This window comes from Pocillopora verrucosa, chromosome 12, assembly GCF_036669915.1.
Source record: "Pocillopora verrucosa isolate sample1 chromosome 12, ASM3666991v2, whole genome shotgun sequence".
NCBI lineage: Eukaryota > Metazoa > Cnidaria > Anthozoa > Scleractinia > Pocilloporidae > Pocillopora > Pocillopora verrucosa.
The window spans coordinates 2,807,131-2,833,804 of NC_089323.1; the positions used below are offsets into that span (position 1 = coordinate 2,807,131).

At 39.2% G+C, this 26,674-nt stretch overlaps 1 protein-coding gene and 1 pseudogene across 1 annotated transcript; both read right to left on the reverse strand.

Moving 5' to 3' along the window:
* Positions 1 to 279: 279 nt before the first annotated feature.
* On the reverse strand, positions 280 to 5,540 carry LOC136277381 (uncharacterized). Its single transcript, XM_066159411.1, has 7 exons — positions 5,453 to 5,540; positions 5,163 to 5,247; positions 4,223 to 4,613; positions 2,327 to 2,545; positions 1,773 to 2,156; positions 1,207 to 1,572; positions 280 to 945 (listed from the first exon to the last, which is right to left on the reverse strand). The coding sequence occupies exons 1-7, from the start codon at positions 5,538 to 5,540 to the stop codon at positions 280 to 282; spliced, it is 2,199 nt and encodes a 732-aa protein (XP_066015508.1).
* A 1,839-nt stretch (positions 5,541 to 7,379) lies between these two features.
* On the reverse strand, positions 7,380 to 26,463 carry LOC131778452 (uncharacterized; annotated as a pseudogene).
* Positions 26,464 to 26,674: the final 211 nt, after the last annotated feature.

A 26,674-nucleotide genomic window follows, 5' to 3' on the forward strand; every position in this document is an offset into this window, starting at 1 on the left:
AATGCTTTCTTAAAAGAAACGTCTTAAGCTTCGATTTAAAACTATTAATAGAACTAGATTCTCGTATATCCCTTGGTAAATTATTCCATAGCTTAGGTGCCGCAAACATAAATGCCCGGTCACCAAGTGTTGCCTTAGACTTAAAACTAGGATAACTGAGTAAGGTCTTATCCCTGGAATTCCTTAAATGATATCTTGACTTGGGCTTGCGTGTAATTAGAGAACTTAAATAAGACGGTGCAAAACCGGCTTAAAAATCTTGAAAACAATTAATACAATCTAAAATTCAATTCTTAACTTAATAGGTAACCAGTGCAACTCCATCAATAAAGGAGTAATGTGACAATATTTACTTTCATTGCATATTAGTCTGGCACACATGTGTTGAACACGTTGCAATTTGTTGATTTGATATTCCGGGGCACCATACAATAAACTATTGCAATAGTCAATTCTGCTTGAGATGAAGGCATGGACCAGAGTTTTTGTGTTCTCTTTAAACAAGTATTTTCTTATCCTCCTCAGATTGTATAAGTAGTAAGAGGCAGGGTTGCATGTTCTTGTTATGTGAGTTGCCATTGTGAGTTTTGCATCGAACCATGAGCCCAAGTTCCTCGCAGATAACACGGGCGTAATTGCTGAGTTGCCAACACGGAGACTGGAAATAGTTGCTTTAGCGAGTTGCTGGGGTGTACCAATGATCAGAAACTCAGTCTTGTTGTCGTTCAGTTTCAATTTATCATTCAATATCCAATTACGAATATCATCAATACAGCATTCCATTGTAGCCAAAGCAACATCTTGGTTAACACTGGCATTGGGGCAGAAGGACAAATAAAGTTGGCTGTCATCTGCATAACAATGAATGCCAGGCAGATGTTTGTCCACGATTTGAAAAATCTTGCTCGCATACAATACAAACAATAATGAACCGAGGCATGAGCCCTGAGGGACACCACAAGACAGTTCAAAGTTCATAGAGAGGGAACCATCAATAAGTATTTGCTGGGATCTGTTACTTAGATAAGATGCAAACTATGACAGTGCTGTACCACGAATCCCAAACCCAGATTTAAGTCTCTCCAGTAAAGTACAATACTCAGTGGTGTCAAATGCCGCACTCAAGTCTAACAAAACAAGCGACATGCTGTTTATTCATATTGAATAGAATTTCATTTTTCACTTTCAAGAGTGCGGTTTCAGTACCGTGAAACTTTCTGCACGAAGACTGTAACACTGGAAACAAATCATCGCCACCATGTGATGATGTAGTTGTTTAGCAACTACACTTTCAGCAAGTTTGGACACAAACTGTAAATTACTGACAGGCCTATAATTTTTAAATATAGGTTCCAAACCATCTCTCTTGAGCAAAGGCAGAACCAAAGCATTTTTCCATGCAGAAGGAAAGTCACCGTTTTCTAGGGAGTAATTGATCATCTTAGTGACGATTGGAAGGAGAACATCTAAACAGTCTAACAATAGCTTCGTGGGAATTGGATCTAAGCCACAAGACTTCTCACTGAATGTTCGAACCAGGTCGTGCACTTCTTCTTGAGACAGAGAACTAAACTTGAAAAGTAGAGAATCAATTTCGATGTCATTAAAATAGCGGTCTGTGGAGGTTTGTTGTTCATCATGATTATCAAGGTCTAAACGAATATCGGCGATTTCTTAATGAAAAGCATACCCATCTCGTTAGCTAATTTCTGTTTGTCTTCATGCGGTGGAAAAACTGGGGTACCTGTGATGTTCAAGAGTTTCTTGCTTACTTTAAACAGATGTTTTTGATCATGGCTATTTTCTGCTATGAGAATAATATAATAGACCCGCCTAGCCTCATTCATAAGAAAAGTCAAATGGTTCCTTTTTCTCTTAAACACAGTTAGATCAGACTGACATTTGGAAGATCTCCATTTTATCTCTGCTTTTCGACGTTGACGCTTAGCTTCTATGATATTACTGCTCATCCAAGGAGCGCTTGGACGAGCGAGCACTCTTTTTGATGTCATCGGTGCATGACGATCCAAAATGGAGCGCATATAGTTGTTATACAGCTCTGCAACTTCATTACAATCATTTGAACCGATGTTGCACAAATCACTACTAGCAACATCGTTTTTAAAACTAAATCCAGGGACTTGAGCTTCCTGAAACTGATATGTTTAACAGTAGCCAGTACTTTCATAACATTAAGACAGCACCAAACGGAGCAGTGATCGGAAAGAAAGCTATCCGGGGAAGGTGTACCTTTAATGATATTGTCAGAGCTGCGAGTAATTATCAGATCCAAAATATGTCCCATTACGTGCGTAAGTGAATTTACGTGTTGAGTAAGACACAACGATTCCAATAGATCCGCAAACGCAATGGTATCCGCATCATCACTGACATCAAGATGAACATTGAAGTCACCATATATGCAAATTGGCACTTTAGATAGTACCAATGATTCCAGGTATTCACTAAATTCAGGAAAAAAAGTACTTGAAGTAACGGGGTGAGCAGCAGAATACGGTGGTCTGTACACAACCACAAGTCTAAGCTGTAAAGATAAACCATCAATCATATATTCAGAAAACTAAGTAAGTAAGTAAATAAGTTTATTAAATCTCCACCCAGTGGCTCTTCCGATTCAATTAACAATAATTGGAAATCGAATAAAAGTACCTATAAAAGTTACAATAATATCATGATAAAGAAACAAATACAAATAAATAACTAACATATTCTTAAAATTCTATACCTAAAAAAGATTCCTACGGACTGTCATATATTTCGCGCTTTACTGCACGCTTGAAAACTGAGAGTGTTGCGCTGTTTTTCGTTTCTTCACTTACAAGAGAATTCCAGGCAGTGATTGCTCTATAACTAAAAGACCTCTGTGCTGTGGCTGTCCTACAAAAGGGTACAACTAAGTTGTCTCTAGATCTAGTATTGTAGCCGTGGATAGCTGATCTTTTGTTGACGTAACACTCTAAATATGATGGTGCAAGGCCATAGACTATTTTGTATAGCATCGTAACATCATGCACTAATAACTGGTTCTTAATAGAAGGCCAACACAGTGCCCGCAGCACTGGTGAGATGTGATCAAACTTCTTGCTGTTTGTCAACACACGGGCAGCAAAGTTTTGTACAAGTTGCAATTTGTTTATGTTGTGCGCAAACGTTCCAGACCAAAATGTCGAGCAATAAAACAGTTTACAAAAAACTAGACAATTCAGAATGGTGGTAAGTACTGATTTGGAAAACAAGTGCCTCGCTCTGCTTATCTGGCATAGGGTAGAAATAAGAGACGAGGTCAGGGTGTTAACGTGTTCATTAAAAGTAAGTTTCGAGTCCAATATTATACCCAGGTCTTTGACTGAGGACACAGGAATTAATTGTTGCCCAAGAAAGGGGGCTCTGATATCAGGAACCCCACTTAAAAGCTGTTTCGTTCCAAAAAGAATAAGTTTAGTTTTGTCTGGATTTATAAGCAACTTATTCGTACAGCACCAGGAGGCAATAAGGCAATGTCTTCCGAGACTTTTGCAAGGCAGGAGTCAATATTATTCAATGAACACGAAAGATAAACCTTTGTGTCATCAACATATGACTCTACGCTTGAAAACTTAACAACGGACGGTAGGTCGTTCATGTAAAGGCTGAACATAAGAGGCCCCAGAATGGACCCCTGTGGTACGCCATGTGTGACAGTTAACTCACTAGAGCGAGATGTACCGAGTCGTGTTGACTGCCTTCGGTTTGTAAGATAGCTCTCAAACCACTTTGACGCTTCATTTGACGCACCGAGCCCTTTCAGCTTCGTGAGGAGAGATCTATGACATTACTGTCAAAAGCCTTGCTCAAGTCGATTAGGACCATAGCCGTGATCTCCTTTTTATCTATCGCTTTATATATATGACCGGTGACAAGCAAACCGCATTTACAGTTGCACAAAACGACAGCAATACTTCTCCCCTCGGATTGTTTGAAAGAAGGTCACAGTTTAAGTCGCCTGTTTGCACAATGTCCTCGTTGCGTGATAATGCTTCGATGTACTTTGGGAGCAGTTCATTCTCCAGGCATGCAGTTCCAATTTCCGGGGGTCTGTAAACAATACAAACCGGCAATGAACGAAGCTTCTTATTTTGAACTTGAATCCACAACTGGTGTAGGCCGGATTCTGATATTTCCGTGAGATCCTTCAGGACTTTTACCTTCAGAGTAGATTTACGTGAGCACATACACCGGCACCTGCTTTTCCAAGGCGATCAAGTCTAAAGACCTTGTATCCCGGGATTTCGACAACACTGTTGGTCACGGAAGAGTTAAACCAGGTCTCCGAGATGGTTAAAATATCAAAATCACGTTCCAAGGCAAACTCCTTCGTTTCAGTGAAGTGTTGTCTACATTTGAGAAGCTCTGCGTTAAGATGAGCTATTTCCAAGAGCTTGTTTTGGTTTTTATGCACCGTTGATTGTGCATTCTTTGTAAATTGTATTCTATTACAATTTGCGCTCACTTGTCCAACTGAGTCAGGGATGCGACGAGTCTGTCGATTCCCATGAATAACAGCAATCCTACTGCTAGTGGTATCTGGACCTGGTAATGGGTGGATGTCGCCACTTAGTGAAATACACAGTTTCATAAAGTTAAAACCAGCACAAGAGTTAGGATAATATGAAATTCTTTGATTAAAATATTTTCGCCGCGGATCAGTGAACCGGCACGTTAGCGACCGCACCGCCAAAGAGAAACAAAAGGCTCAGGAGTGGTATTTTGAACCCTTACGAAGGATGGCCATTCACAAGGCAGATTTCCACGGGCGAAGCTAATCCATAACTCATCTGAATTGCAAAAACCTCCAAAAGCATGTCTGATAAGCGAAGAGTAGATCGAAATAACACTTCTTTCTTTAATATACTGCGCAAAGCCTCTAGAAAACTCCAGTCCACGACGTCCTACAATGTTCCCATAGGTGTTAAGCTCAGTCTGTCTGCATAACGTAGAGCTTGAGATGAGAAAATAGATCAAAAGTGGAGAGCACAAAAGGCCGAAACTCAAAAGAAGTCTTTTCACCGGTGGACAGTCGACGTACGTTGAGACTCTCTCTACATAAAAGTGCAATACCACCCCCTCTACGATCAGTACGAAGACAATGAAACAATCTGTACCCATTAGGAGTGATCTCTTTGCAGACTGCAGCATCATTCTGGGTTAACCATGTTTCAGTAATTGCAAAAATATCAGCTTTGCAATCTTGAACATAATCACAAAAGGATGCAGATTTATTTCTCAGAGAATGAGCGTTCAACAAACAAAACGTCAGATTAGAAAAACAATGATTAACTTGATTAGTGTCGGGACCAGGATTCAACTTGAAAAGAATGTCTCCAATCAACGGGCAGAATGTTGCATACGCATTAGAATAATACAAACAAGGTCTTTTAGATCTTCTGTTTACCAGAACTGGATGGACAATATGCTGGTACTTCACTAACGAAGACAACATTGCGTTTCCAAGTTCCACATGTTGAATCAGTGGACCACATCTCCACAGTATGCTTATTTCAGAAGTTTCATTGAAGTACAGACACGATGAGGAGAAAAAAACTAGCTAAAACTACGCGAGGCGCGTTGCGTAAATGGACACCACACGACAAATATTTCAAATATCTCAAATATCAAAGTTTTCCGACATACTTTCGTTTGTCATTATTCCAGGAATGTTTTAGCGAAATTTGACAAACGCGAGACTTTAACTTGTAAAAGTTCGCAAACAACTCGTGCCACGCTAGGAGATCTTGCCTCCTTAAACCGCAAACCAATGGGACAATAATAGTCGTGGTTACACCAACCCTTTTACCCATGCGTAAATAGCGTTCGCACAGGGGCAAGGACGTTTTTGTGTGTAACCGCTTTCCCCAGACCGAAACTGCCCTAGAGTTATTTCCATGGATACATCTAAGAGAACAAAAGAACTTCCCATGACAGTTCCTGAACTGAAAAGTGGTGGTTACACACACCTTGGGTTTGAGGCCTTACGGAGAGTAAATGGCTTGGGTTTGGTTAAGCTCAGGTTTCATGTTACCCTTGGGGATGCGGTTCCACAGTAAAAGACTTCCCTCAGGGTCAATTACAATTAGATATGAATTCACTGACCTAACAAATTGGCAGGAAAAGTACAGAGCAACATGGATGTTACGAATCGAGATCTATTAAGCTTAAGTTCAGTGATTCTCCTGCTTATTATACGACAGTCCTCCATAAATATGACAATCCAGCAGTTTTTTTACGAGAAGACACAGAAGAAGGCGCGAAATTAGCCAAGCGCACCGGAGGCCAACTCAAAACACTGCAGGCGATCTCCTGTATTAGCTACATTCTGCTTTATGATTGGCCAAGCCACCTCAGGGAGCAGATAAACCGCAATTTTCAGTTCAGGAAGTGTCATGGGAAGTTCTTTTGTTCTTTTTTATGTATCCATGGAAATAACCCAAGGTCAGTATCGGTCTGGAGAAAGCGGTTACGCTCAAACAACGTCCTTGCCCGTGGGCAAACGCTATTTACCCATGGGTAAAAGGGCTAGTGTAACCACGACCATTGGGACCTCCCTGCGTCGATGACGCTGGATCAAGATTTCATGGGAAAAGTAACCCATTGCAGACACGGTTTTTTTCCTTTTAACTCGCTCGCTTAGTGGAGCGTTGAGGAGGACGACATATGAAAGGAAAAAGTTGCCAAAGGCTAAAATGGAAAAACAGGAAAATTTGCTGAGGAGCAAGACAACAGATCGACAGAAAGCTTTCAAAATACAATTTGTATCAAGGCTGGTATTTGCATAAATAAAGGAAGACCTCGTTTTTAACATTATGTATGGCAAATTTTGGTTTGACGATGACTTCTTCGTTCGAAATATGGACGCTAGCGTGAAACTTTTTTTTTTTCTCCTTTTTTTCTACCTAGGACTTTCTTCCGCTTTTGATTTTTTGACGAGCAAAGATTTTTCCATAAGCAAAGAACTTCCCATTGTGAATTTTTTCAAGTGCGCGATGTAAACAAAATATGCAAAGAACATGAAAAACGAATCTCAAGATGAGTGGTTGCCGCGAAAATTCCCTCAGATTCGCCCAGGTCAAAGGTTATGACACCTTCCTGATTTCTTAACTTTTATTTGAAAGTACCTTTTTCTAAATAACTCAGGTACTTTTGAAGATTTCAGGAAAAAGAACTTTTTATGGGAATGTTATGTTAAATGCTTGAATTCACTTTAGTCAAATAAAAGAAAAATCGATTTTTTCGGCCTTTGAGGGTGGAAAGAAACCCTAAGCAAATTGACCACCGTAAATAGTTTCTAGGCTGAAGTTTCTAGCGTTAGCCCTTTGTCGCTCTGAAATTTCCAAATGTCTTTTTTATTTTCTCTGTTGAGCAATGACTGGCATGCTTTCGACTAATACGCACGCCAGAATTTTGTTCGTGTATAATTATGATGTTTAAAAGGGGCGTAGATCGAGTCTGAAATGCTCAGCGGTGTATCCCCTTGGCAAGGTTAGGCAAGCACTGAGGTGCTGAAAAAGAGTGGCCAGAGGCGTGTTGGATTACTCCTAAAAAAGGGAACTTTGAACTATATCTGTGTTCCTCTCCGGAGAGTTTAGTTTTTATGTCAAAAGCACGTTTCTTGGACTAAGGTGCTGAAAGTAAGTTCCTAAAGCACGTTCGAGATTAAAGTAACTTTAAGCTGTGTCAGGGTGTTCTTTCCCGAAAAGGTTAACTCCTATGTCAACAGCACGCTGTTTGGACCGCATTGCTGAGAAAAAGTCACCTAAGGCATGTTGGGTTACTCAGAGGCTAAAGTAACTCCTCCCTGTGTCTGGGTGTTCTTCCCCCAAAAGTTTAACTCTTATTTTAAGAGCACGCTCACCAGACTAAAGTGCTGAAAAAGGGTCGCCTGAGTGATGTTGTGTAATTCCAAGGTTGAAAGAGCTTTGAGCTGTGTCTGGGTGTTCTTCACCCAATGACTTTAACTATTATTTCAAGAACACGCTAACGGGATTGAAGTGCTGACAAAAAGTCGCCTAGGGCATGTTGGGTTAATGCGAGATTAAAGTAACTTCTCGATGTGTCTGGGTGTTCTTCCCAGAAGAATTTAACTCTTATTTCAAGAGCACGCTCTTTGGACTGAAGTGCTGACAAAAAGTCACCTGAGGCATGTTGTGTTATTCCAAGGTTGAAGTAGGTTTCAGTTGTGTCTGGGTGTTCTTCCCCAAGGAGTTAAACTCTTATGTCCAGAGAACGCTGATGGGACTGAAATACTCACAAAAAGTCTCCTGAGGCATGTTGTGTTACTGCAAGATTTAATTTACTCCTCCCAGTGTCCGGGTGTTCTTCCCCGAAGACTTTCGCTCTTATGGCGAGAGCACGCTGTTTGGACCGAGGTGCTGACAAAAAATCGCCTGAAGCATGTTGTGTTATTCCAAGGTCGAAGTAGCTTTGAGCTGTGTCTGGGTGTTCTTCGCCAAGGACTTTAACTCTTATTTCAAGAGCACGCTGATGGGACTGAAGTGCTGACAAAAAGTCGCCTGAGTCATGTTGTGTTACAGCGAGAGTAAAGTAACTCCTCGCTGTGTCTGGGTGTTCTTCCCCGAAGAGTTTCACTCTTATGTCCAAAGCACGCTGTTTGGACTGAAGTGCTGACAAAAAGTCGCCTGAGGCATGTTGTGTTATTCCAAGGTTGAAGTAGCTTTGAGCTGTGTCTGGGTGTTCTTCGCCAAGGACCTTAACTCTTATTTCAAGAGCACGCTGATGGGACTGATTTGCTGACAAAAAGTCGCCTGAGGCATATTGTGTTATTCCAAGGTTGAAGTAGCTTTGAGCTGTGTCTGGGTGTTCTTCGCCAAGGACCTTAACTCTTATTTCAAGAGCACGCTGATCGGACTGAAGTGCTGACAAAAAGTCGCCTGAGTCATGTTGTGTTACAGCGAGAGTAAAGTAACTCCTCGCTGTGTCTGGGTGTTCTTCCCCGAAGAGTTTCACTCTTATGTCCAAAGCACACTGTTTGGACTGAAGTGCTGACAAATAGTCTCTTGAGGCATGTTGTGTTATTCCAAGGTTGAAGTAGCTTTGAGCTGTGTCTGGGTGTTCTTCGCCAAGGACTTTAACTCTTATTTCAAGAGCACGCTGATGGGACTGAAGTGCTGACAAAAAGTCGCCTGAGTCATGTTGTGTTACAGCGAGATTAAAGTAACTCCTCGCTGTGTCTGGGTGTTCTTCCCCAAAGTGTTTCACTCTTATGTCCAAAGCACGCTGTTTGGATTGAAGTGCTGACAAAAAGTCTCTTGAGGCATGTTGTGTTATTCCAAGGTTGAAGTAGCTTTGAGCTGTGTCTGGGTGTTCTTCGCCAAGGACTTTAACTCTTATTTCAAGAGCACGCTGATGGGACTGAAGTGCTGACAAAAAGTCCCCTGAGGCATGTTGTGTTACAGCGAGAGTAAAGTAACTCCTCGCTGTGTCTGGGTGTTCTTCCCCAAAGAGTTTCACTGTTATGTCCAAAGCACGCTGTTTTGATTGAAGTGCTGACATAAAGTCTCTTAAGGCATGTTGTGTTATTCCAAGGTTGAAGTAGCTTTGAGCTGTGTCTGGGTGTTCTTCGCCAAGGACTTTAACTCTTATTTCAAGAGCACGCTGATGGGACTGAAGTGCTGACAAAAAGTCGCCTGAGGCATGTTGTGTTACAGCGAGACTAAAGTAACTCTCCGCTGTGTCTGGGTGTTCTTCGCCAAGGACTTTAACTCTTATTTGAAGAGCACGCTGATCGGACTGAAGTGCTGACAAAAAGTCGCCTGAGTCATGTTGTGTTATTCCAAGGTTGAAGTAACACTCTGCTGTGTCTGGGTGTTCTTCGTTAAACAGATCTATTGCGACGTCAAGGGCGCGTTGAAAGGACTGAATGGCTTCAGAATAGTTTTGCATCGTATGAAGAGCCATGCCATGGTCAAAATAATTTCTAAATAGTCCTTCTTTATGCAAATTTAAATCAAGATTTTCGCTGGGCTTAACTTTATCTTCAGGGCTATCTTCTCCACTTTGTTTTAAAGTCATTTTATGATACCTGATCCATGTGTCGCACAACTTTGATGCTTCCTCGGGATTATTTAGTATATTTTCAAGTGTCGAATTGATGTTGCGCTGGAAGGTCCATAAACCAACGGAATGTGGGAGGATCTGTTTCTCTGTTTGATTTGACATCTTTAGCACACATTTGCTTATTGCTTGCTTTGTTTCATAATCTGAGAACTTTTCTGTTGCCTTGCTAAGAACGAAAATCATTTCTAATCTAAGTGGTTGAGTGGTTGTTACGTCTGGTTCCGACATATCTGCCTCGATAATTCTCAATTCTTTGTTATTCACTGGAGGAATAATAAGGAGACTTGCGTCTCCTAATGCTATGCATTCATGTAAGGCTTTGGTGTAAAGCTCTAAGGAAGTTGCTCTCTTTTCAATGAAAAGAAAGTAAGTAACAAGAATTTGCAGAACAGTTACTCTGAGAATTCGCTCTTCGGGGCTGTCACTCATCAAGGAAAGAGCTTTTTGTAAGTTTTCAGCGCCGTCGCCTTTTTTCCCTGAGACCAGTTGACAGATGGCTCTATAACACAGGATTTTTCTTTTATCATCTACCGACAAAGAAAGGCCTTCGGCTTTATGGAGAAGCGTCATTGATCTTCCATCTATCCCCCAAGTCACTTCGCCAAATGCCAAGGACACAAGTAACTGATTGTAAAACACGCTCTTTCCAAACGCCAGAGCTTTTTCAGTTGCGTGCTCGTAAATTTTGTCAAAGACTTTTCCCTCGCACCAGAAAAGGGAATCTAGAAAAAATTCTGCTTTTGTCAGGACACCAAATGCAACGTCACATGTCTTAGGATCGGAGCAGCTCTCCATAAGACTCTGAATAATATTCTGCTTCTCTTCATAGAATTCAATAAATGCTTGCATGGATTGTCCTGTCCAAAACTGTTGATTTAGCTTCTCGAAAAGAGAGACGTAAAATGCAGACAAACGTGCTTTGGAGTTCAGCATGGTTTCTTTCATTTCATCTTGACCTCTTTCTCTTGCAAACGACAGAACCAACTTATGCATCGAAAATGACTCAGGTTTGGAGCTAGAGTCGAGGAAAGATTTTCTCCGAAGCCTATGCAAGATTTTCTTGGCCTCCAGAGTTGTTTTTACACCCATGACGGCTGCAGCAACCGAGTGGTGAAAATCTCCAGAAAGAACACTGAGTGATACCAGTGCTTCTTTCTCTGATAAAGAGAGTCTCTGATAAGAAGATTTAAATAGGAGCTTCAATCGCAGATAGCTTGGATAATCTGGATTGTCCAACAGCTCGAAAAGGCTACTTTCTATTGACTCCTTGAAGGTATCTAAAAATTGACTCGGCTGAGCATTATCTTCAGTAATGGAGGAACACAACAGTTTCATGGCCAAAGGTACGAACCCGCAGATTTTCGCAATTTTCGAGCAGTCAGACGCGGTCGCTTTAGGAAGTAATCCGCCGACTAAGGTTTGAGAGAAGGACTCGTGTAATGGCCCTATTCTTACTGGTTGATGGCCTTCAAAATGCACATTCATAAACTCAAGAGATTCCCTTGTGGTAAGAAGAAATGTTAAATTCTTGAATTGACTAAGAATGACTTCCAGAAGTTTTATGAAATCCTCCTTCACATTCGGTGTTCCACTTTCGAGTAAGTCATCGGCATTGTCAAGAATCATCACAAATTCACCTGAAATGTCGCCGAGAAAGTGTGAAAGTTCTTCTTCTATGGGCATCGGCTGACGCATTTGGTCTTTTGTGGAGTGTCTTCTGAAGAAGCTCAGAAGCTGCGTAGTCAGATCGGCTTTTGAAAGAAGCCCTTGCATAGAGAAGAAGTATACGGGAAGTCCTCCACTTTGGAGTTGATGTCCGACTTCAGTTGCCACAGAAGTCTTTCCAAAACCAGGCGAGCCCCATATGGACACGATTCGGGAACTTTTGGAAGTTAGGTGACTGCTGATGTCTTGACATTCTCTCTGACGGCCAGTGAAGTGTGGAACCTTTGAAGGAAGATTTGATGGTGGAAGAAATGGCTGTGAATCTGAAAAGAAACAAATTGATGCAATCATGAAAGAGCTCATGTCGGTAGATTGAAGAGCAAATTAATATAATGATCATGAAAAAGGGTACATTTTACAGTACCATTAAAAATCTAGAAAATCAAGTCTTATGGATACAGCTTTAATCATGAGATTCTTGCTTTTTCCGTGAAGTTGTAATCTTAACAACATCGCACAAGAGTCACGATGCCGGTAAATATAGTGGGTGCGGTTTACTTCTTGCACAAATTGTACTGAAATAAAAGATAAGAAATTGTTCAAGGTTGTACTCTTATTATAGAATAATATCATCCTAGGGAAGAAGAGAGGATTTTCAAGACATGTACAAAGCATTTTTGCGAAACCTGGAAGTAACCCTGTTGAAGTATTACCACTAAAATACAGAGTAAAAACGCTGTTTTTTCTTTTGTTTCTTCCCACCAAAGTAGTGCTTATAGGACTGTGCCACATAGCATCTTAAAATTGTTGTTTATCTAAAAATTCTGTAAAGCTTATAATCAATTTATACCTGTTTGATCTTGATCCATCTTACATTTCAAATTATCAATTTTTCCCTCCAACGAAGCGACACCTGATCTTACTTCTTCGAGACACTTGATATATGATCTGGTCTCCTGTCTAAGAGTTTCCTCCAATTTGCGAACTTCTTTAGTGGGAAAGTCAGACTCTGTCAGTCCACCGATGGCGTCAATTGGATCTGTTATGATACCAAGTGCTCTGAATGCTTCTTTAGCAAGCTGCACGTATTGGTCAAAGGTTGGTTTATCAATCTCTGACTTGTCTGAGTGACAAAGCGAGTTTCGTAAAAGTCGAAGTTGATCAATCGCGAAAGCGAAGGTTTCGGCTGTATTTCCACTTGGACTCACAACAGATGGATGGAACTTTCCAAGAGGTACTTTATGGTGCTTAACGTACAGTTCACCAAGTGTATTGTAATGACCTTTGCTATCTGGCGTCGCGAAGGACCTTGCATAGATGGTGGCCTGGAACAGGGCGGTACAATCCCATTCTTCATAGGAGATGTGTGTAGGAACTTTGGTTTTTCCACCTTCTTCAGCGAGAAACAAATTTCTTACTAGCGTGGAGTTATCCCACAGTTGATACCCGGGCCGATGTCCAAATATGTTGTCCCACATGGATTTGAACGTCTGACGCAAAGCAATGGCGAACTCATTCAATACAATGGAGGCAAATTTGAAGTAATTCAGCTGCTTGTCCGTAAAGGGCTGTAGAGTCATACTCGGCGCGAGCTCTGGAGATAGCTATCCTCGACCAAAATTTTGGGAAAACTGTTGGTTGATGCATGTGGGGGGAAAAGGAAAAAAGTTCTTTGGTCATGTTATTCTCGTTTAAATAAATACTTTATTGCACATGCGAACAGGCTCTATCAATTGTTCATGACGGCATGGATACGGAAAGTGGCTACGCAACTAAATTAACTTGAGACAAAGTAAAAAACTCATCTCTGCGTTATATATATTAGATTAAAGATGTACGCTTTGAATCTGCTTTCTTTTTGGAAGGCAAAGCCTGGCACTTTGTAATTAAAACCAAAATATTTCCCTCTCGACGTTCAAATATTGTCTCTCATTAAAATGCAGAAGCCGAAAAATCGAAGACTGTGACACCATATGATAAATGAACATCTTATAACTTAAGGTCCTTCACAAATTTCACTTCAATAAGCTTGGTATAGCGTCAAAACATTGTTTTTGCAAACCTCAACTCCATTTTATTGATACGCAGAATTTTCTTTGCCAGCAAAAATTTTGAATTAATTTCACGTCTGATATGATACTTTCACGCTATTTTGATTTACATGCTTAAGAAATTTCACAACTCTTTCAAGTTGCCAAAGACTTAATATTTTCTGTTGCAACTTTCTACAATATATCCTTAATGAATGGGATTACGAATTTGCGTGGCATGAACAAGAAACAAATTATTGTCCATTTGATGATGACAGGAAATTGAAGGGTACAAAAGATTGCGTATTATTTATCGTAAAAGCGGCTTAAAACTTTTACTTTCACTGTACGTAAGATGATGACTGCCAAACGTCAAATGCCAAACGTCAAATCTAGTTACTGACAGCAGTGATCAGAAATCGGGTGTTGTGCAAAGTCTAACAAAGTTTGGAGTTTCATAAACCTCAATAGATGTTGTCTGTTGTTGTTTCATTCCTTTCATAGTTGAAAAAACTGTTACTTACGTACCTTCAAATTCAAGTTAGAGCGAGAAATATTATGATGGTAGACGTACAAACTGATTATCTTAATGATTATTGGACGAACTGCAAGACTGTAACTCAAAATTTATTCGGAGACTAGTTGAGGTGTTATGATTTGTTATTCATACCACACGGAAATTTTAACCCTTAAAATGCAAAATGTCGATGCAATGTTGAGTTCATTGTTCTCCAGAAATGTTGAATGACGTTTACGGGTCAAACACCTCTTGGCAAGGGAAATTTCCCTTTTAATCTGGATAATACAGTTAGTATTGTTCAATTTCCGTTTCGAAATAAACACGGCTGAAAAATGCTCTTCAAAATTCCCTGACAGAGTTTTAGACATAAATAACAATTGCTTTCTTCAATCTTACATAGAACAGAAGTGTTTTTTGACTTGTCTAGTCTGTTTTGTTTTGTTTTGTTTTTTTTTTGGCATCTTTCAAGCAAGCAGAAATAAGCGTTCGGCGAGTGCTATAAAAGAAACACCTGATAGAGTAGGAACGACTTTTTTTAGGGTAAAATATGGATTGGACGATTTTTTGGACTATTTTTTGGACCATTTATCGAACCATTTTTAACCCTTAACTCAGCAAAAACACTGCTGTACTTGCAATATAACCCGAATAGTCCGAATAGTCGCGAATAGTGACGAATAGTAACCAAATAGTGCAAATAATCGCGAATAGCGACGAATAGCGACGAATAGTGACGAATAGTGACGAATAGCGACGAATAGTGGCGAAAAGTAAAAATAAATGAATTCATAATGAAATAAAAATATTTATTGCCCTATTTCATGGATTCGTTGGATTCAAATGTGTGTATATACCAATTATTTGAGATAAAAGCCGTATGGTAAGATATATATTGTGTTTCAATCATGTATATTATCATTCTGAAATAAATAAGAGTTACTACTCAGCTGTTTCGCAAACAAGGAGTTAATCACCGACACCGGAAATCGCGACCAGGTATTCCTCGCGACTCTCCTCGGTTTGTTTTCCAATTTACCTGGGCCGCTGCGAATCACATCTTGCGTAAAAACCTACGAAACCTGCGAAGTGGAACTCTGGTGGTTAGTGGTGGCTACTGTTTCTTGCCGATATTTACCGCAAAACGAAGAAGCCAGTAAATGTGACCGATTCTGTTCGGGAAATTTTATTGTCTGGAGCTTGGATATGTTAGGAGAGTTTCACTGACTTCTGGATTAAACCCCGTGTTGTGAAACCATTTATAAAGACATCATTCTTTTTCTTCGCTTTTTTCTTCACACACAAAAAGGTAAACATGAGGCAACTGAAAGATGATTCATGTTAGCCTGTGAGTATCATTTTGCACTGGCACAAGTCGGCTTAAAGGGTACACGCATGACTTAACAGCGGAGGATCGAAGACAGGAATTGGAGATATTTTCAATGACAATTATAGTCCAGTGTTTCGTGCCAGTTTCGCATTCGCATGACAAAAAATCAAAGAAACGCTACCCAGCGCCAAGATTTTGACATACAAATAGTAAGTCGAAAAACCGCTCAAAATAATATGTATGATGCGATAAACACTCCATAAATCGGTGGTAGTTACTAATTCATCAACCTCCCACCCCTCCCTGCATATTGATAGTTCCTCCTTTACCCCTCCCTCAGTAACAACAGTCTGGCTACCATCCCTCCTTGAGTACTGATAGACTGCATCCCACCCCTCCCTAGGTACTAACCACCTATAAAATGGTCCAAAAAATGGTCCAGAAAAAGCTCAACAAATGGTCCAAAAAATGATTAAAAAAATAGTCCAAAAATAGTCCAAGGGTCTAGTGGTCCAGTCCATATTTTACCCTATGTCGTTTTACACGCTATCTTCAAGAACGCAAATCACCACTATTCTTAGATCAAAGTGACAGAACCAGTAACTTGTGCCAGGCTGTCAGACTGAAAATGCTTCGTTTATAACCGAAGTAAATTTGCCCAATTTTCATTTCGTCGTTTAGAAATATAGTTGCACAGAACGATGTTATGTTTTATGTTGCAGATTTAATGCAAGATTTGATATAACGTTTACCAGCTTAACTGAGTTCAACTTCGCCTTATTATGCCGTATTGCAATTCTACCGTGATAAGGAAACAAAATGCTCGCTTGGGCGACGAAGTTAGAAATTGGATTATTAACTTAAAAGCTGAAACCCAAAATAACAAATGCAGAAGACGATTTCCAAGAACTACAGCTTGACAGAGACATGTGGTTTTGGTATTTCTGAGAATTCTTGTCATTTGTCTAATTTGTGACAATACCTGAAAAGTGACCTATTTTTTTCCATTTTCTTTGAAACTGCTTTCTAGTTTCTGCTTTTAAAAAGAAATTGCGCATCGGCGAGTTTATGGAGCGTTTTCTAAAACGCAAGTTTTCCCATTTTTCCAATAATGCGACGAATGAACCCTCGCCGCGTTTCAAAGTCGAATAACGATGTAAACATTTTAAATTCGTAAGCTCGCCGTGGTACGGTGTTTCCGCGAAAACATGAATAATATGATTCATATTCGACAAAAAATTTGACTTACATTCGCTACATCTTCATCTTCGACAGGACTCGGCAACTTGTATTTTTCTGTAGCCAAAAGGCACGAGAAGATGACCGCGTGATCCCACTATTACAGAAACATGCCTTAGCTAGACAAGAGACGACATGGAAGGTCCTTGTCTTTTTTCTATTAACCATTGTTTTTGTCAGTTACGGTGAGTAACATAACGAATGGATTAAAATTGAAATTTTACTGCAGCAAGGGAAAAGCTTTGCATTCTCTGTACGTAAGATGATGACTACTAAACGTAAAATCTTGTTAAAGACAGAAGTGATCAGAAAATGAGTGTTGTGCCACATCTTACAAAGTTTAAAGTTTCTTAGAGCTTCATCGATACTGTCTGTCGTTTTATTTCGTTAATAATTGAAAAAAAATGTCGCTCACCTACCTTGAAATTCAAGTTAGAGCGAGAAACATCATGATGGCAGACGCACAAACTGATTATCTTAATGATTATTGGACGAACTGCAAGACTGCAACTCGAAATTTATCCAGAGACTGGTTGACGTGTTATGATTTGTTATTCAAATCATACGGAAATTTTAAACCCACATGTAAATTTTTTCAAGTCAAAACATTTCTTGAGAACAGTGAACTCTTCATTGCATATGCTAAAATGTGGCGTGATGTTTACAGGTCAAACACATCTTAGTAAGGGAAATTTCCCTTTTAATCTGGAAAATACACTCAGCAAGACCACCCTGAACAATGCTCTTCAAAATTCCCTGACTTAATCTTAACAGAAACAACAATTACAATCTTCAATCTTACATCTAGAACAGGCGTGTTTTTTTGAGTTGTCTAGTCTGTTTTTTGGTTTTTCATCTTTCAAGCAAGCAGAAGTAGGCGAAACACGCCATAGAGTAAAACCAATTTTTTTTCACGCTCCACAGCACGTGCGTGTCTGGTTCGACCCGCGCTCGACTCGTGCTCGCCTGAAAAACTCAAGAAGAAAAGATATTTCTGTTTTATACGCTATCTTCGAGAACGCAAATCATCTCTATTCTTAGATCAAAGTGAAAGAACCAATGACTTAAGCCAGGCTGTTAGTCAGTAGTGACGATGTAAACTGAAGACCTCAGCAAATCACACAAACAATAATTTTTACTCCAAATCGTTTGGTAACGTGACCATAGCAGGTGACTGGTACAACGTCTTGCAAGCTTATTTTAAATAATTTTCTGTCGTATATAGATCTTATATCTTCGCTTCAGTTTTGAATTACCAAAACTGCACAGTATATTCATTTAATCCATAAGACAATTGAGTTGTGGTCCCCACAAAGTTCTGTGAAGTTCTCTTCATGAGGAAATTACAGATCACTTGTCTCTCTGCTCTTGTAACTTGTTTGCTAGTTCGATCTGTTGTTCTGACTCTTCAAGGTTTCTGCGATGACCGAAGATCGCCATGATGAGCTAGCCGCGTTAGACCTCAGCATGACCGCAGTCGCTCTGAAACCGTCATGATATGTATTTTAACAGTTATGCCAGGTTACATTTTTCATCATTCCTGTTTTTTTCTGTTTTGTTTTTGGACACGAAACTTTATTTGCTATACAAGTGTTAGCTGTGTTTGATTTTTATTACCGTATTTAAACTTGCAATCTAACTAAGCGTGAAAACTTTTAAAACTCGGACTGTCCATTTCGTTTTATCTTTGAGGATTTTTGTCTCTGCTCACGTTACAGTAACGTAAATTACTGCGTCTGGCATTTTTGCAAACCTTTGCTCGCTTGTTCCGAAATTTCACTTTCAATCAACGAAAGAAAAGCAAGACAGCAGTCCTGGAAAAGTACGGACATAGTACAATTTGGCAGATGGCGTGACAGGTTTAGCTTAGTTCCATACTCTATACTCTCATAAAGCACGCTCTTTTAACCAATGACAGCACGCGTTATATCCGAACTTTATTATAATACTAGCTCAGAGTTAAAATCCAACTATTTTTCCACTTTTTTTCCATCGTAGTTGTTAACTGAGAAGTGATCGCTGCAAATGTGAACCGAACCTGGTGTCCAATCAATGTTCGAACAAATGCAGTCCATTTTCGCCGCACGCTTTCATCAGCTGGAAACTGGCGACGGATGTTATAAACATCACTACACAGCGCTTTCCTGGTTTTCGTTTTCTTCGCTTGAAATCCTGTTGTTTTCCGTTCATATTATAAATGTCAGTGTGACTAGGAGTGGTACAGTTCTGGACAACTTGAGCATGAATACATACATATATATATTTTTTTATTTTCTATTTTTTATTTATTTATTTTTTTTAAAGTTCAGGGCCCGGTTGTTCAAAGCTGGGTTAAGATAACCCAGGGTTAGTGTAAAATCTGATTTCAGATCTGAAAGCTTTTAAAAAAAGTTTAGTCTAATTTCTTTTTGTCTAGAATATGACTATGTGATGCCCTAAAAAGAAAAAAAGAAAATTATTCCAAAAAGAGTTTTGAATAAAGAAATAAAGAAACTCAGATTATAATGTGACCAGCTGGACAGCGAGGGCGGAGTTGTTACTCTCTGGTGTTAACATGACCCTTTCCACTGCCTTACACACTTGTGATATATCATATCACGCGACCTTGATCGGAACGTTTTCAAAATGGCCGTTGATTAGGCGTCAAAAAAAAGAAACCGTCAAAAATTTGATTTTGCACAATGTATTGTTTATTTGCTCATTTAGGGTTCTTTAATCTAAGAGAAATTCATAGGGACAAAAAAGGGAGGGGAAATTTGTCCTCAGTTACACTGTAAAGTACCTATGACATGAACCTTTTTATTTTGCATTTTCTGGTCGATAGCTGCATTTAGAAAGAGTCCTCCTTGACCACTTTTTTGCGCAGTGAAAGTACGATTTTGCTCGAGTGGTATTTGGCTTCTTTATGGCATTTTGTTAGCGGCCAGAAGACGTTCACGAGGCGAATGAACTGAACAAAATTTACTGACTCTGTAAAGTCAGGCAAAACAGGATTTCAATTGAAAATCGATACTTTCATATTGAAAGCAAAAACCACTCAATTGTTCGTACAAGTGCTTTAATGATTCTCCTATTCACACTTGTATCGTCCAGGAATGCTGTTGAATTGCAAACAGTATGGTAAAAGTAGTCATGAATGGTTTCTGCATTATAATATTTGTGTGTTGTCTCCATTGCGTTCGAGATGGCGTTACTGACTCGAAGGTTAGCGGAAATGAAAGTATATTTTTCCTTTCGTATGATGATTGACGCATAAGAATGTCCAAAATTGTTAGGGAATGCTGATTAAAATGCAAAAATCGTTCTTGAACCTGGTCGTTTTTTGTCGCTAATGAATGTAACTTCACGCAATAGTTCGTCTTTCCACGCAAATGGCTGCGTATTTTCTCAGAAGGAACAACAAAAGGTGTAGTTGAAAAAACTGTTATTTGCCTACCTCGAAATTCAAGTTAGAGCGAGAAATGTCATGATGGCAGACGTACTGGTAAAGTTTCCGTACAGCCCCATACTATTGTAAAACAAATCTGTTTTCCCGATAGAAATATACTGTTTTTGTCACTGTTTTCTCTATCCAAGAACTGAATGCATAATGTGTAGGGGGCTGTGCTGAGATTTTACCGACGTACAAACTGATTATCTTAATGATTACTGGACGAACTGCGAGACTGCAACTCGAAATTTTTCCGGAGACTGGTTGAGGTGTTATGACTTGTTATTCATACCACTCGGAGATTTTAAACCTTAATATGCTAAATGCCCATGCAATGAAGACTTCATTGTCTCATGTCGCGTGATGTTCTCAGGTCAAACACACCTTAACAAGGGAAATGTCCCTTATAATCTGGACAATACACTTAGCATTGTTCAATTTTCGTTCTGAATAAACATTGCCACCCTGAACAATGCTCTTCAAAACACGCGATAGAGTAGGAACAAATTTTTTCTCGTCCTTAGCGCTCACCTAATGCTTACTTCTGCTTGTTTGAAAGATGTTAAAAAAAAGACCGGACAACTCACAAAACACGCCTGCTCTTTCAAATTCCCTAACTTAGTCTTGACAGAAATAACAATTACTTTCCTCAATCTTACATCTAGAGCAGACAATTAAAAGCCTGGTTTAAATATAATCTGAAAAGGTCGGTAGCCATCCGTGACTGATAGCATTCTGGATTGGTCATTATTCGTTAAAATGAGAAGTGGCATGGTAACTAAAAGTAACTGTGTGTAAATGATAGGAATCATGAAACTGTTCCCTTAATGCAAGCAATTATTCTTTACGCTCCACTTTTTTTTGGTGCTTGAGAGTCACATATTTTACATCTGTTCAACATTAGTAATATGGTCTAAACATTTGATTACCTTAACTCCCCGTAACCACTGTTGTGTAGCCAAGTCCCTCCACGCCTCGCGCGTTTCTGGTTCGACCCACGCTCGGCTCGTGCTCGCTAGAAAAACACAGTTATTTTTAGTTAAAACTGATGAGGTCACAAGGTTTGGATTTTTTCTTCTATTTTTTTTAGTTACCAGATCACTTCTCATTTCAAATAATAATAATTGCTTGGGCTAAAGTGGATCAGGAGTAGGGACAGTTTTATGAAGCCTATTACAAGACTAAAATGAATCTCATTAACTTAAGTGCAACTCTCAACATGCACAACCATCTGTTTAAGAACATTTTCAAAGTCTTAGCCAAATTTATTTGTATATATGTATGTTACACTTCTGCTTCTTTTTTTTCTTTTTACATCAGTGGATCTAGGAGTAATAATAAGGCCTGGTACATAAAGATTGCCGTTTGTATAAATATTTCACCTTAGCAGTGCAGCTTAGACTTTAAGAAATTTTTTATTCCAAACTTTAACCAAATGCATAATATGACTGATCACTTCTCAACAAAATGTCTTATCCTGTTGTAAATGCACTCTGCCCACAGGTATGTTATCTGAATGAGCACTGTCAAATAATGCGACATCTTATGTGGTCAATTCGACTTTTTATATGATCAACTTTTTATTATTTATATGGTCAATTTGACTTTTATATGTTCTTTTAGTCTTATTAACTGAGGTGATGACGTAAATTGCCACCATCAATAGTTTCAAAGCTGACGCTTCGAGCGTTAGCCGTCCGTCAGAGCGACTGGAGAAATTGTGGGTTGTGTGTTTGCCGTATTTACTCGATTTAATCGCCGCCCTCGAATTAACGCCGCTCTCGAGAGTTCATGGTTCTCGAGAAATGTGGCGTGATGTTTACAGGTCAAACACGCCTTAGCAAGGGAAATTTCCCTTTTAATCTGGACAATATACTCAGCATTGTTCAATTTCCGTTGACGGCTAGAAGTAACTTTTTCGGAATACTGTCTAAAGGCCTCAGTTAACATATTGAAATAGACACAGGGTACTTCGAACGCCTCTTCGTGCCTTTTTTCGCTCAGAAAACTGTCCTAAATGCGCCTTCGTAAGTCATCCGCCACACACGCTTCGAATTTGAATTTGACCTGATAGGTCACACTTGTGTACACTTAGCAAATTAAAGTAAATATGGCGTATAGTGGTTCGAGTAAGAGCAGTTCGATATGGTGGTCTGATTATTTGGATTTTGAGGCCTCGATAGTAGGTGAAAATAACGATACACCTTATGAGGCTGTTGGTTAAAAGTTTTAATGCATGATTCCTGCTTTAGCATGTTTGTGTATTGTCTCCATTGGCATTAAAGATGGCGTTTATAACTTGAAGGTTAGCGGAAATGAAAGTGTATTTTTTCTCTTTTGTATGATGTTTGACGTATAAGAATGCTCAAAATTGTTATGGAATGCTGATTAAAATACAAAAATCGTTATGGAATCTGATTTACGCGCAAATGATCGTTTTTTGTCGCTGATTAATGCAACTTCACGCAATAGTTCGGCTTTTTACGCAAATGAGTGCATATTTTCTCATAATGAACAACAAAAAGTGTAGTTGATAAAAACTGTTCTTTGCCTACCTTGAAATTCAAGTTAGAGCAAGAAACATCATGATGGCAGACGCACAAACTGATTATCTTAATGATTATCGGACGAAATGAAGACTACAACTCGAAATTTATCCGGAGACGGGTTGAGGTGTTGTGACTTGTTATTCATACCAAACTTTAAACCCTTAATGTGCTAAATGCCCATGTAATGAAGAGTTCATTGCTCTCAAGTGAACACATCTTAGCAAAGGAAATTTCCCTTTAAACCTGGACAATACACAAAAAAAAATCCCTGACTTAGTCATGAGAGAAATAACAATTACAATACTCAATCTTACATCTAGAACAGGGTTTTTTTTCAGTTTTCTAGTGTGTTTATTGTATCTTTGAAGCAAGCAAAAGTAAGCGAATATTCATTAACCTGCCTCGCTGTCTCGAATTTTCGCGTGACGTTTCGGAAGGAAAAAGCCCGCAGCATCATTTTTAACCCATTAATTGCGCGTATACGCAAGAGCGAGTTGTAGATATTATGTGGAGAATGGCACCCGCTCGCTCGCTCGATTGGTCGATTCCTGTAAACTTTTTTTCGATTGTAGGCTTTTGAGTGCATTTGATAGTTTTTGGCAAGTAATAAACAAACGAAATGGCGACCTTTGTTGCTAAGAATAGTGGTAGGGTGAAAAAGAAGCCAAAGATAATCTTAAAAGAGTTTATTTTTTTTCGTTTTAGTTTCAACAAGCGGAGCCAGCGACTGGCAGGCGTGCGAAGATTCACACTGAAATAAGAGAACAACCTTCATTTTTCATAAAATTGTAATTTACAATCCTTGAACTTGAAAACAATCCGAAGATTCATAAAAAATATCACTTACTCTGAAGCGCTCGGAGTTTACCGGTGTTCAAAAGCTTTTTCTGTTATAGCGTGAGATTGGGGACAAAATTGATCATTACATTTCGTATCCTGTGTTTTTTCTGTGTGAAGCAACAAAGGGTGCCGGCGACTGACGAAATTATAGGTTAACACGAAAATCAAATAACACCTAAACAAATAATTTTGGTTACCGATTTTCAGCGAATTTTTAAAGAACAATTTTCTTTTGAGTTTCAAGACAATTTGAAGATTCAAAATAAATATTACGTACTAAAATGCTAAAGTTATACACCACAAAATTGATAAATGGGCCTGAAATGAAATTCTATCTTGTTTTATTAATATACGTTGCCTAGCACGTGACCAAAATCTACCCAGGCGGAAATCCAAAATGACGATGGCAGTCTGGGCTTAGTTATATCACTCAAAACTCGTTCCCGTTTGTCTCATTTGATAAATAGGGAATCATTAATGTTTTCATTAAGACAGTACTGCCTTTATTTTCCAATGATAGACAGTAAATTTCACTTTTCACCCACATTTACTTCCAATCTTTTTTTTTTTAACCAGAAACAAAAATGATGTTTAAAACACATGACATCATCCACCCTTGTCAAATGTAATAGCATGATCATTTCAATTGTAATGCCTTCTTATCCCAACGTTACTTTGTTTCTTTGCTACATTAGCGAACACTGAACTACTGCTCGTACTCTAAATGTGACAATCCACCACAAAATTCCCTAAACCAGATAACCTTAAACATAATCCAAAAAATCATGTAAGCCATCACAGTTAATCGATTAACTATGCTCACAGAGCACTTTGATCTTTATATTGCCGATTTGGTCTACGACACTTTTAAAATCGATATCCTCTCACTGTGAAAGGGGGTTTGTGTCTGATTGGCGCTAAAAGAGATGTAGAAACTCAAGTGGTAAGTGAGCTTATTGCAGTAGAAAGAAAAAATATAAGGCAAACCTTGTGGCGGCCGCTCGGTCCATTCACCTGAACCCAACAGGGTCCTCTTACAAAGCAATTACTTACTTGCAGCCTTTCTTTGCTCTGATCAGTGGCTCTGCATACGGACGTTTACACGCTAATCAGGTTTGGAAGGAATTAATCAGACCTCTATAAGGGTACGGCTTAAAAAAATAGATCGTTTTCATTTATTGTTTCATGTATTTCGCTTCGATGGAAACGGGAATTCCCTTATAGAAGTGTTTGTTTGTTGTTATCAAACTGCCATAGAATCAGAAAAACAGCTTCGATGTTATTGTAGATGTTATGAAGACAAATAAATCGCACCAGCAGAACGCAGTTGTCAGCAAAAACAGATCGGTTTTTTTTCTATACGAACCGAGGTAGTAAGCCACATTTACCGATTAAAAATTTGTTTGTCAGTTGCCTTGGGCGCTGCGATGGTGAAAGTCAGAAGATATTCACGGGGAAATGTCCCCCATGCAGGTCATGTTTACAGGACACATAGTATAAAATTAACATAGGGATTTTTCCCTTAAATGAGACGTTTCTCAAATGAATCTAAAGAGAACCATTAGGAAGTTACTCCTTCGCTCGGTCAATAAAATTTTAAAAAGGGTAAAAAAATTATCTTTCAATTCCTTGGAACGCAGATCTGCGGATAACCTAAATTCAGTCATTTCTCAGAACTTGGGAGCATTTTTCTGGACGACGAATATTTCACAAATGAATTATTTGATTGGTTCAGGTATATCATAATTCGTAGAAACAAGCTTTCCCTGTAAATATTTGTGAGTCTGTTTTGATCACGCCTTGGATACGATTAGATATCTTTCGGGGAAAAGTCCCTTGTGTACCTGTTGTTTAAATTTGAACTACTTGTTTTTAATGGCTTGTGCCAGCTGCTTTTTCAAAGGGATTTACCCCGAGCATCGGACCTTTCCGTGTATATCCAAGAAGTCACTCTATCAGTAATTTACATATTTTGTTTCTAGAGGTATTAATTTGAACATAAATTTAAGGTATTGTTACAACTCAGTGACTCCGAAAGGTAGCTCTTCGGTCCATTACGGGAAGCAGGATATAAATAGATCGCCATGCCGATATTCCATTTTACGATCAAAGAAATAGTAGAAAAAATGTGATGAACGTCCTTGTTTCCCTCTGGAGATTGAGATTAAATTGATTGAAGGTCTTTCATTTATTGTAGGCTATATCAAGTTTTACGGACAAAATGCTCTTTCAACAAAACGTTCTTTCAATTTATCGGTATCACTTTTGTCAGTTCACTTGTGGTCGATAAAAGCTGGCACAGGCGTAAAAACTAACTGCAGTTCAGATTAGGCCTCGGAAAAATACCACGCAACTCGGAAAACATTCGCGCGCATCATACGTTAAACCACGAAACTTCTAAAATCGATATCTCGCTTAAAAACGGCATAAATAGTCTATTATAATTAGCGCATGAAAAAAGTAGAGACTCAAGAGCCAAGTGAGCTCAGTGCAGTGAAAGGGAAGAATAAAAGGCATATCTTGTATGGCTCGGTCCATTCTTCAGAACCTAAAAGGCTCCTGGTACAAAGGAATCCGCAAAGGAATCAAGTGGTGAGCTTAGTGCAGTAGAAGGAAGAAACATAAGGCAAACCTTGTGGCGGCCGCTCGGTGCATTCACTTGAACCCAATAGATTCCTCGAACGAAGCGATTAACTGCTCAAAGCCTTTCTTTGTTCCGATCAATATTTTCGCAGACGGACTTATACATGCTAAATAGGTTTAGAAAGAAACAATCATACCCCTATAAGGGAATGGCTCACACACAAATCGATCGTTTTGATTGGTTCAGATGGTTTTTTTTTTGGCGAACTGAGGTAGTAAGCCACGTTTACCGATTGAAAATTTGTTTGACAGTTGCCTTTGGCGCTGCTGAAATGTCCGCTATGCAGGTGATGTTTACAG